Below are 12,843 nucleotides of genomic sequence, written 5' to 3' on the forward strand. Positions count from 1 at the left end.
ATAATAAAGGTTTAAATAGAAATATTGGCGATTTCTTGATGTTGGACTCGCGACGCCGCCATTGACGACTTCTTTCGAGTTCCAACAGTTCGGACAGTTTCAATATCAAATATTCAGAGTTTTCGAGTTTTAACAACACGACAGAAAAATCGACAGTAACAAGGATTTTATAAAATAAAAATTCATACAATATCTACTCACCTGTATTAAAAGCTCCACGAATCCTCCTAGTCCGAATCGTCGCGCTCCACCTTCCAGCAAACGAGTTTCTATCTCTGCCTCCATTTTTACTATTTTATTTTTCTTAGAACCCTATTCTCCATAACAATACGAATATATACTTGGGTTTGAAACTCAAGCCCAATGCAAACTCGGGCCCAGAAACCAGGCCCACATATCCCAAATCCAATCCAACAGATTTTATATAAATAATTAAATTACTTAATTAATAAATAATTACATATTTTAAATACGGGCGTTACATAAACCCTAAACCCCAAACCCCCAACCTAGTTTATGATTCACAATTTTAAAAATAAAATAAAAAAATAACAAGTTTAGATATAAAACAAATTATTATTTCAAATAATTAAGTGAAATATGTTGGTACGAAATTTCTAAACCCTAAACCTCAAACTCCAAACCCAAACTAGTTTATGATTCACAATTGAAAAAATAATAATAATAACAAGTTTAGATATAAAACAAATTATTATTTTAGATTTTAGCATGTTTGATTACATGTTTTAACTTGGTTATATAGATACTATGTCATAACAGATAAAGAGTGCAGAGTGCATGTACTTGTGTTAGTGTAACTAATTGTGTTGTTTCTAACCTAATTTTTTAAATCGGATTTCAATTTTCCTAATTTAATTGGGATGTGTTGATAATTGATCATTACTAATTCAATTTTGCACATAATTGTTTAAATAAATTATTATACATTTATGATCGATTAATTATTTGTATTATAAGAAAAGTGTTGGTGTTTATATATAAGAAAAGTGTAATTGGTGTTTATGTCCAAACGACTTCACCATATCACCCCATAGAAGTCCTAAACGACCCAGCCATACTGCTTGCATGTGATACCAAATGATTAGCCAAATCTAAAATGTATACACAAACGACGTGTCCATATTGTTTGAGTGTACACTCAAACGACGTGACCATATACTCAAACGATATGGCCAAGTCGTTTGAGTGTATACCAAAACAACGTGGCCATATCGTTTGAGTGTATACTCAAATGATATGGCCATATCGTTTGAGTGTTACTCAAACTAACACTCAAACGACGTGACCATATCGTTTTAGTGTATACTCAAACGAATACTCAAACGATATGGCCAAGTCGTTTGAGTGTATACCAAAACGACGTGGCCATATCGTTTACGTATACACTCAAACGACTTGGCCATATCATTTGAGTGTATACCGAAACGACGTGGCCATATCGTTTCAGTATACACTCAAACGATGTGGTCACGTCGTTTGAGTGTATACAGAAACCGCCCGGAGGGTTCATTTTGGTGAGACCGGTTGAATTGGTTACTGGGTCTGGGCTTTGATGGCAAACTTATAAAATTTCTTTTTTTTAGGGGTTGCCCAATCCAATTTCATGAGTGCCCGATGGAATCACCTTCTGTTTTTTTAACACTCACTTAGTGCATTCATCACTCATTTCCATTTGCATAATGCATTCAACATTCACCAATTCTCCACTAACAAAATTCTCCACTGACTCTGGCACTTGGGAGCAACAGCTGCAAGAGCACTGCTCCGAGATCACAGAACTAAGGTGTTATTCTAATTAACAGAAAATAAAATTGAAAACAAACTGAAAATTAAATTCTTCATTACACTAGAACAGTAATAAACTACTCTACTCCTACTGATGGAATGTTAACTATTCCATGAGAAAAACTAAAACTAGAACTTTCTATTTATAGTTTTTCTGACGGTCTAGATTCAATTCATCTAATCTAAATCTAACAGTTACAAATAAAATATAATATCTCACAGAATGTTCTAGGAATATTCTAGGAATATTCTCTAGGAAATATTCTAGGAATATTCTCTAGAATAGTAATGGGCTTGGACTAAATAGTAACAAGCTTTGGCTTTATCTTCGTATTCCAAACCGTATGACCATTTTTTGGAAGCTAGATACATTGCGTAGAGTTTTCTGCGCTGATCATTTTAGCTGGTAGAATGCTTGAATCAGAGTTAGGAGACGGAAGATATCACCGTTTGAAGTTTTCTCCTGATTTAGGTCAATTTGACCAAAATCTCTTCTTTAGCTGGCTTAGGGACTCAAGTTTGGATTCTTCAACTTGTTCCATGGTTCTCTAAGCCCATGAGCTTTGCTGGTAGTTTGGAGCTTTAAATGAGCTGATACTGAAGATTTCAAGTCCAAGCTTTATTCGGCTGTATTTCATGCTAAAACGCAGGTTCTGTGTGTATTTTATCGTTGTCTGTTGAAACCTGTGAAAACATGAAAATACAATTAATTTACATTTATTAAACACATAGTTGACCCAAATTTAATGTCTCTACAGGATTTAAAACACAATTTTAGGTACTTATCAGTAGCTATGATGATTTACATCAAAATAAATAGGTGGGGAAATACCATTGATCACGTGCTCAAACACTGGCGAGTTGTCCAACACATTGATGTCATTGTGTGACCCTGGCATCCCAAAGAAAGAATACCATATCCACAGGTCTTCGGTTGCAACAGCTTCGAGAATAGCAAATGGTTTTCCAGAATGACCATTATAAGCACCTTGCTATCCAGAAATGCTTCAACGTCTGGTTTCCAGATTACTCGGAAATGTATAATTGATCCTTAATTTGATCAGCCACCGTACCATAACAAAAAAAATGTAAAGCTGCAGCCACCTTGATTAAAGGATCTATCCCAGGTTTACCGCATTGTTAAATTTAGGCAGAAAGTACTTAAAATGAGTCTGAATATCGTTGAAGATGTGAAGGAATAAAGATTTTTTCATACGAAAGTGCCGTTTGAAATCCTCTTTCGGAATAATAGGACGATCGACGAAGTAGTTGGCCTTCAAGATTTCCAAAGTCAAAGCATAGTTTCTATGTTTCACTTTTCGACCCTTCTTTGAACCACCATGTAGTGCCTTTGGAGCATGTACTTTTCTTGTGCAAGTATAGCCAAACTGTGCTTCATAAGGGGAATGACGTTAACAAATTCCTCATCAAGACTATCTACTGAGTCTTCCGCCGGAGAAGATGAAGACAAAGATGAAGATTGAAGGGGAAAAAGCTCATACACTTCATGATCCATTTTTTGGCAATGTGTGTGTGTTGTTTGTTGAGGATTGATTTGAAATGGTTGAGTTGTTTGATTATAATGTTTAGGTTGAGTGTATGTAAAATGAAGAAGGAAATGAGTGTAGATATATGGATGTAGAATTCCGACCGTTTTTTGCCCATTTTTTTCCCGTTGGAGCACGCGACAGTGATAGTGTCGCGCTGTAGGAATGTCGCGCGACATTAGTAATGGCGCGGTGTGCTGGTCAAAGTAAAAAAAAATTAGGGCGACATTACCACTGTCGCGCCGCATCCGCATCCGAAATCACAAATTTGCATCCACGGATTCGGCTAGACAGGTGATAACTCTGGATTTGCTTCCACCTAGAGTTGGTTTTTCATGAAATTTCGAGTTGTGGAGGCAAATTTGGAGGTGATTCTACCACCTAGAGATGCTTTAATAGATTGGTTTGGCATAACTAATTGGCTTGAATTATTTGTGTTTGGTCCACACTCCCCTGTTTTCCAGCCAAGTTCCTTTCTGCTCCTACCTACAAAAAATGCATGTGCAATAGGTAATAGAAGAGTGACAGAGTAGCTATTTAGTATTAGAACAACTGATGCCATCGTAGGTCTCCTTGCTACATCTTCTTGAACACATAATTAACAAGCTGATGTGTATGCATCTCATTACTTCATTTCTTGAATACCATTATCTAAGTGTCGGTTTTATCAACTCTAAAACATTCCCTTCTTCCCAATGTCTCCATGCCTACAGCAATTCATCATAGGATTATTTCAGTAAAACTAAAAGCGGTGGTATCTTGGACTGTGTCCAAGAATGTATGTATTTTGTTATTTTTACAGTGAGGACAATCGCTTAAAAAGAACAAAGAAAAAGGATAAATCACAACCATGGCCATACTCACATAGCTTAAAAGGTCTTCGGCACATTCTGAATCATACACCTAGCTCTCTCTGTCAATATTTTATTCATCCGCTCTGCAACCCCATTCTGTTTAGGTGTCCCTAGCAAAGTCTTTTCCATCTTGATGTCATTGTCAGCACAGTACGTCTTAAAACCTAAATCCTCATCTCTCCACCGTTGTTGGATCTCAGCTTTTTTACTTTCAAGTTTGTCTCATTCTCAACCATGGCCTTCCAAGTCTTGAACACTTCAAATACTTCTGACTTGTGTCTCAAGAAATAGTCTTACACCTTCCTAGTATGGTCATCAATGAAAGTCACAAAATATAACTTTTCACCAAGTGAAGAGGCATTAACTGGCCCCAGACATTTGTATGAATCAACTCAAGCTTGCTAGTTTTCGGAGTCTGACCCATCTTCTGAAAACTCACCCGCTTCTGCTTTCCAAATACATAGTTCTCATAGATGTTAATTTCAGTCGACTATAACTTTGGGAGTTTACCAGAAGAGTGAAGGGTTTGCATTTCTTTCTCACTCATCACTCATGTGACCAAGTCTGCGGTGACAAACATTCGGATCCTCTTTCCCATGTACCATGACAATCGACTCACAACCATGTGTAGTCATATAGAGAGTACCATTTTTTTTTCCATTTGCAACAACTATTTAACCCTTTAAGACCTTCCAAGTGTTATCGGTGAAGATTGTAATAAATCTTTCACTTGCCAATTGCCCCACAGAAATCAAATTCTTCCTCAAATCCAAAACGTGTCTAACGTCCCTCAATAACCATGACAAGCCATTCATTTTGATATGCACGTCACCCTTGCTGACAATGTCACAAGGTTAGTCATCACCGAGAAAGACCGTTCCAAGGTCACCTTCGGTATAGTTCTCAAAGAACTCTCGATGTGAGATAGCATGGAAAGATGTGCCAGAATCAAGTACCCAAGACTCCTTATGCTCCCTCGAACATATTAAAGCATCATCTACCATCTCAACAACATTAGCTTCTTAATTATTTTTCTTGTTCTTAATGTTGTTGTTGTTTCTTGGTGCCAGGTTGCTACTATAGTGGTCAGGCTTACCACAATTGTAGCATATAACTTCACTTATATCTCGAGGATTGTGTTCAACATTTTGCAATTGAGGGGCGATTTCCCCTCCCCTTTTTCTTACCACAACTCTTGTATGAATTTCTTCCTCTACTTTCGATACTCAATGCCGACCCGATGTTGAAGGACTATCATGTCTCCAGATTTCCTCGGTTAGTACCATACTAACAACATATTCAAATTTCAACTTGGTCATGCACGCGGAGCCACTAATAGTCACCATAGTCGCCTTCCAACCTGGAGGCAATTGTCCAAGTATCGCCAAAGCTAGTACCTCATCACTAAATGTAATCTCAACCAACTCCAATTGGTCCTTAGTTTGGTTGAATTCATTTAGATGATCCTTGAAGGAGGTCCCCTCCGACATTTTTATACTAAAGAGCTTGGTGATCAAATAGACTTTGTTCGTGGCGGAGGGTTGTTCATACATGGTAGTAAGTGCCTCTATGAGAGACTTTGCCGTCTTCTCGATTTTAATATTGAAAGCTACCGACTTCGAGAGACTCAATTGAATTGTGGTCAATGCCTTTCTATCTTGCAAATCTCATATATCTTGCAGAATCTCTTCGGGCTTCTCACTTATCAAAGTTTCCATCCAATCCTTTTGATAGAGTATGTCTTCAATTTGCATATTCCAATAGCTGAAGTTTGTACTATCAAACTTCTCTATCTTGTAGCTTTCTCTATCATTTGTCATGACTTCCACTTGAACCAAGCAACGGTGGAGAATCTCTCTAAGGAATTTCTACAAACACTTAGCTTGCAACATAACTTTGGTGCAATACTAAAGGTGTAGTCTTTTCCTCAAACACCTTGTGTACTATGATTCAAATAACTTTAGCTCCGATACCACTTGTTGGAAGATTTCACTAGGAAGTCACACCTCAACCTAGTTACTCTCTATCCCAAATGACTTCTCTTGGAGATCACACTAAGGAAATCACCCACCCAAGACTTTGGTAGTTATCACAACAAACTTCAATAAATCAATAAATGCTACTACTCAATCCACAAGCAATCAATAGCAAGCAATAAGTATGAAAGTAAATGTAAAGAGACACAAAGATTTAAGGTGGTTCGATAAATGTTACCTACATCCACACTATAAATATTACCTACATCCACACTATAATCAAGAACAAACAACCTCACTCAAGCCCTAGCTCAATAGAGCTCCCACAATTCTCATGAAAATGAATCTCTCGATATTATCTCAACCCTAACCATAAGTTTCTTTTTATAGGTGGGGAGAAAATTTAGTGAGAAAATGGGCTTGGGCTTTAGACCGAAATTTCAACAAACTATCAAAATTTTGGAATATCTCAAATAGGGGTGGTTTTGGCCGATGCCCACAAGTCGTTGGATCAACTACGACAAGATACGGTTGTTCAAGCTAGCATGTTGGTCGGACACCAAAGCGAAGCTCATATATAATTGAATTTACCTTGTATACTGCACCAAATCCGCCAAGCTTATTATCATCAGAAAAATCATTTGTAGCCGTCCTTATCATATTCAAATCAAATTTCAAGGAGTCTTCGCTTCTTATATCATTCTTGTCTGCATAATTGAATGATAATTGCGCACACCCTCGGATTAGAACTAGTCGGTTGAATTTTGTGAACAGTACCAGTGAATAGTGCGATGAACAGTATCGGGGAACAATACAATGAACATTGTCGTGAACAATCATGATGAATAGTGCGATGAATAGTACCATGAACAATAAATATGAACAGTACCGTGAACAGTAACCCTAGAGTATAAGAATAGAATCAACGAGAACATCACCAGATTTGCTCACCGGAAAAGAAAATCTCCAACAGAGGAAGAGAATAGTAGATCAACGAACATCGGCAAAAACAAGTTTTTTCATACAGATGAGCGCAGCCTATGATTCAAAACAGAAGAACTTCTTCTTGTGAGAAATATTGAAACTTGAATTGAATATTGAAAATTGAAAAAGAATTGATTTTGATTGATTTTGAGAGATTTCTCTCCTAGCATACCATTAAACTTAGATTTGAACGTGACGCTCTGATACCATGTTAAATTCCATGTTAGTGGTAATGTTAGGAGAGTTGTGACATTGAGAGATGGAGAGATACCAAGAAGAAGAACAGAGATTGATTAATTGATAGAAATTGAGTTGGTTAGAGATTGATTAGGATTAGAGAGTTTTTGTTCTCTACCCAGAGTTACATATTTATACTAACCTACCTTGGGTGTGAAGTAACACAAAGCATGAGAATAGAACATATTAGATACGGATGAGTTTGACTTATAGTTCACACTTATAAAAACGTGGGACTTTACATATGTCAACTACGTATAGGGGCGCACGCCCTCAAACCAAGAGAAAACAAGGGGTGCACGCCCTCATATTCTAATATAAATTCCCCCGCTCCCTCCAATTATAAGCCGAGTCGATCCAATATATAGTTAAGGATATATTAGAACAAAAGTTTGTCTGCAGTCTAACCAAGTATTACATTTCTACATTGCATAGTTAACTTCAAACTTACAGTAGCTATGAAAAAAGAGTCACTTGTAGTGTAGATGGCTCATAATGTTATTCACTTGTAGAGGGTGATCTTGGACACACCCATAAAAACACTCCCGTACCCCATAACTAACTTAAGTTTTTGTCATACCCCAATAACCGCCTCAATCTAATAATATCTCCCAAATTAATTTGGGGTATTTCCAATAGGAGCAAAAATGATTAAAAATAATAATAATAACCACACGTCTTTTAGGTATTCGTTCTTTTGAAAGAAGAAATCAATATCACTTTTTTCTTTTGAAAGAAGAAGAAGAATACGTTATTTTTCAGTTACAAGTGAAGATCGTAGAGTATATAGGATTTAGTATGGGGTCCCACGATGTATATTAAATAAATGACTTGTTTTGTCTTGGGTACATCTAATAAAAAACAAGGGTAATTTAGGAATCTAAATATGTCTAAAATAATTTTATTTATTTATTTTAAAATTGGAGTACGGAGAGTGTTTTTATGGGTGTGTCCAAAATCATGATTACTTCCATTAAAATGTCTCGAAAGGCAACCTTAACAAATAAGTACCATATATATTCTAATTCATAATACTCTTCATCCATGAGTGTTAACGAGGGTATAATTCGGTAACGGACTCTGATATGAAACTACTAATAGATTGGTTTGGCAGAACTAATTGGCTTGAATCATTTGTGTTTGGTCCACGCTCCCCTGTTTTCCAGCCAAGTTCCTTTCTACTCCTACCTACAAAAAATGCGTGTGCAGTAGGTAATGGAAAGGTGACAGAGTAGTTGTTTAGCATTAGAACAACCGATGCCATCGTAGGTCTCCTTGCTACATCTTCTTGAACACATAACAAGCTGATGTGTATGCATCTCATTACTTCATTTCTTGAATAGCATTCTCTCAGTGTCGGTTCTATCAACTCTAAAACACTCCCTTCCTCCCACAGCCTCCATGCCTGCAGCAATTCATCATAGGATTATTTCAGTAAAACTAAAAGCGGTGGTATCTTGGACTGTGTCCAAGAATGTATGTATTTTTTTGTTCTTATAGTGAGGACAGTCACTTAAAGAGAATAAAGAAAAAGGATAAATCATAGCCATAGCCATACTCACATAGCTTAAAAGGTCTTCGGCACATTTTGAATCATAAAAATAATTGTTCTTCTGACCAGTTATTATCTCTAAAACCAGGACTCCAAAGCTGAACACATCTGATTTCATCGAGAATTGTCCATGCATTGCATACTCTGGAGCCATATACCCACTACATCAACAATTAGTTTTCTTTTTAGATGGGAACCAAAAATGCATCTTATTTTAGAGCAGTTAATCGAAGATGTAATATTGATGCAAAAATGTAATATGCCACTTCAAATAAAATAACAAAGTGGTTTATATTTGTTAAACTTACTATGTTCCAACGATTCTACTTGTATTTCCCTGAGTTTGATCTACTCCAAAATGCTTTGCCATCCCAAAATCAGAAATTTTGGCATTCATCTCCTCATCTAATAAAATATTTTCAGCTTTGAGGTCTCGATGGATGATCCTGAGTCGAGAATCCTCATGAAGATAAAGTAGCCCCTGAGCAATCCCTCCTATGATCTTGTAGCGCCTTTCCAAATCCAAATCTTCCTTTCTAGGTGGAACTGTAAAAGGAGTAGAGAATTAATTAACAAACCACATTACATCATCTTTAGACAAGGCCATTAGTACAAGGATATCTTAGGAGACACAAATAAAGCATACTGGATCAGTGAGACGAACCAAATATATATTTGTAGAGGCTTATGTTTGGAACGTATTCATAAACAAGTAAATGTTCTTCTCCAGCCAAACAGAATCCCAAAAGCCTAACAAGATTCCTATGTTGGAGCTTATGCAGCAAAACAACTTCATTTTTAAATTCTAGTGAGCCTTGCCCAGAATTCTTAGAGAGCCTCTTCACTGCTATTTCCTTCCCATCAAGAAGCTCACCCAGTAAACAAGTGATATATATTAAGAGAACTATAGTTGCCACACAAACCTTCAAAAACAGTTCTCAAATCTCAAATTTGATAAAAATGCAATAGATCTAAGGTTATATAACTAAATTTACCTTGTATACTACACCAAATCCGCCTTCTCCAAGCTTATTATCATCAGAAAAATCATTTGTAGCAGTCCTTATCATATTCAAACCAAATTGCAAGGAGTCTTCACTTCTGATATCATTCTCGTCTACATAATTGAACGATAATTAATGGATTGATGTAATCAGGAAACAAGTTCTAATCAAAGATTAAATTAAAGATGCTAGCTATCTTAGTCCTCATGTTTTGTTCTTTGCATTACACTAGTTTACAACTTTTACTAGCTAATCAGATTAATCACTTGATAGACTAACTTAACTTAAGCGTTAAGGGGGAAAATTCAAATAAATGGATATAATTAGTATTTTATATGTTGTTAATTAATAGTAATTAGATGGTGCGAATCTAGGGGTTCTAGGGACATATCTTATCTTAACACGTAAACAAACTCAAAATCGTTAGGACATTTATAAGTTTTGGATTAGACTAATTTTTTGTAGATATAATTTCCTAACTATTCTAAATATTGTCAGAAATAATCAAAAAAATTTAAACTTACCAAATATAGTATAAAAAATGGTGAAAATGAACGTCAAATTTTGTAAATTGTTAACTACATTTGGCAAGTTTGAAATTTTTTGATTTTTTTTATTATTTGTGACAATGTTTAGAATAGTTATAAGATCATATCTACAAAAAATTAGCCTTGTCCAAAACTTATAAATGTCCTAACGATTTTGAGTTTGTTTACGTATTAAGATAAAATATGTCCCTAGAACCCCTCCATCATATATATATATACTAGCCTATGCTTGTGGCTATTATCAGTAAGTTAAAAAACAAAATCCATAGAATATAGAATTCATCTTACAAATCAATTCTACTTTCCTTTTCCTCCTGTTCTTCTTGATTCTCCTAGTTATAAAATATATGCGCAAATTGCAACTAAAATAACCGCAACAGTTACTGGAACAACAATCGCAACAACGTTGACAGATTTGCCATTTCCAGTTCCTGCACAAACAACTATAAATTTCAGAAATGATCCAATACTCAAATACAATCCTTTTCCAATAACACAGTCGTCCTAGTAAGCAGGCCTATAGTTCAATTTTACCTGAATTAAATTGCGGTGGTGAACCTTGAACTGGTGGAGGTGGAGGTGGAGGTGGAGATGACGATGAAATTTGAAAGAATGGGTAGATCTCATATCTTATATTACAGGTTGTACTTCCAATCTGGGCTCCTACACTGTTGTTACAACAAGTTGGTATAAATCCAATCATTCTTTGTAGACAAGGAAAGCATTGAGTAGCTGATAAATCTCTAGTACACATGACCAAACCATATATGTAGGGGAGCGATATCTTATCATGCACGCGTGCAACGTAAGCGAACTCAGGACGCCGACCCTCGAGACCGAACTGTGAGCAGCTCCCTCAGGAACACCCCGGTACAGCGACCTCCAAGAGCGACCTACGAGAAAGGAGGACGAAGATATTTCAGTACGAGCACATGGCAGAATGCCTCGTGTAATGATAACCATCAAGGGTAATCATTACCCATCCCCGGGAAATAGGGGTAACCTCGTCAGCACCCAATCAGTACATGACTTATAATATAACCCGCTCAACACTCATTCACGATCTCCACCTTACACGTGTACCATATACACACGTGTCTTCTAGATTGATACTTCCCTAAGCCTATAAATACCACCTGATTGAACTACGTCGCCCTGATTCCTCTCTCCTCAGAAAAGAAAAGGAAGAAAGAAAAAGAAAAGGAAGAAAGAAAAGAAAGAAAGGAAAAGAGAAAACCAACGAGAGGATACGTAGGCAGTTCGCTCATGTTTAACCCGGTCCCAACAAGAAACCCAAAACACACCTTTACATTGGTGCCGCCTGCGTGGTTTCGATTACTCGAGAGCCACTTTAAATCGGTTCATTGATAAGAGCCCAAAACTGTAGTTTTAACCCCCTTAATAATCATACCGTTAGACCAATTATGTGAATAATAAGTAAGAGTTAATACTGATTACGTGTTTTATGCATTTCAGCTTCAAAGTCCATTATGTGCGTAAATGTGCCACTTTAGCGAGATAAAGGGCAGCAGTCGCCAGAACTTCCTCAAGACCATATCTTTAGACTCAGACCTCATAATTGGGCCTACCTTATGTCAAAACGACCGCTCGAAAGAGCTTTCCAATGGTCCAAGCCTTGACCCAATCAGAGGAGCAGAAGTGGACGAAAAGTCTGTTGAAGCGAACTGCAGCTGAAGAGGCCTTTTGGACCGAAGAATTGGGTTTGGGCCGATTCTCGGCCCAAAAACATGGCTCCAAGCCCATGCACGATTTTTGGATCTGAAAGGATAAAAACAAAAGCTTAACTCTTTGTTAATGGCAGTTAGGTTAGGAAGCTAATGTAATGGAGTTTAGGGTTAGAAAAAGATAGATCTAGATTAGTTTTTAGATCTAGATCTAGTTTTGAATCTCCATTTTTATTAGTTTTCATTTCCCTTGTTTTAATTTAAAGTATTAAAATATTATTATTGCTTCATTAGATAAATCAAGTAGTTTATTATTGATCAAATTCGATTTTGTCATTTATCTATTGCTTAGATCTAATTTCATTTCTTGGTTGTTAGTCATTTCGTAGTTATTGATGTTAGATTTTAATTATTATTTGTTAAATTTCATAAAGTTAGAATCTTTAGATTTAGTTGTCTTAAATTTATAATTAGTTTTAGTTTAAACACCAAACACATCACTCTCAATCGTTCCTTGTGTTTGAATAATTGAATTCTATTTAAGTCTTGAGGGTTTAAGAGTTGAACTAATTCCTTACTCATTGTATTGCATGAATATGTTTTGAGAGTAAGAAGAATTGATTTAAACGTAAGAACGGTAGGATTACGAT

The 12,843-nt window shown here is 36.3% G+C and overlaps 1 protein-coding gene across 1 annotated transcript; it reads right to left on the bottom strand.

Annotated features, from left to right (window-relative positions):
* Positions 1-8,218: 8,218 nt before the first annotated feature.
* Positions 8,219-10,996, bottom strand: LOC147507629 (cysteine-rich receptor-like protein kinase 10). Its single transcript, XM_086600339.1, has 6 exons — positions 10,797-10,996; positions 9,952-10,073; positions 9,621-9,825; positions 9,265-9,502; positions 8,967-9,117; positions 8,219-8,809 (listed from the first exon to the last, which is right to left on the bottom strand). Exons 2-6 carry the CDS (start codon positions 10,024-10,026, stop codon positions 8,456-8,458), a joined length of 1,023 nt encoding a protein of 340 aa, XP_086456465.1. The 5' UTR covers positions 10,027-10,073; positions 10,797-10,996; the 3' UTR covers positions 8,219-8,455.
* Positions 10,997-12,843: the final 1,847 nt, after the last annotated feature.

The sequence above is a fragment of the Coptis chinensis genome, chromosome 3, assembly GCF_015680905.1.
Source record: "Coptis chinensis isolate HL-2020 chromosome 3, ASM1568090v1, whole genome shotgun sequence".
NCBI classification, from domain to species: domain Eukaryota; kingdom Viridiplantae; phylum Streptophyta; class Magnoliopsida; order Ranunculales; family Ranunculaceae; genus Coptis; species Coptis chinensis.

Excerpts from the sequence above, each read along its gene's own strand:
- LOC147507629 (XM_086600339.1), bottom strand. The coding sequence starts at position 10,026 with ATGATAAGGACTGCTACAAATGATTTTTCTGATGATAATAAGCTTGGA. Across the intron at positions 9,826-9,951 it reads GATTTGGTGTAGTATACAAG|CTTCTTGATGGGAAGGAAAT; the intron begins GTAAATTTAGTT and ends TTACTGGGTGAG. Across the intron at positions 9,118-9,264 it reads AGTAGAATCGTTGGAACATA|TGGGTATATGGCTCCAGAGT; the intron begins GTAAGTTTAACA and ends TTGTTGATGTAG.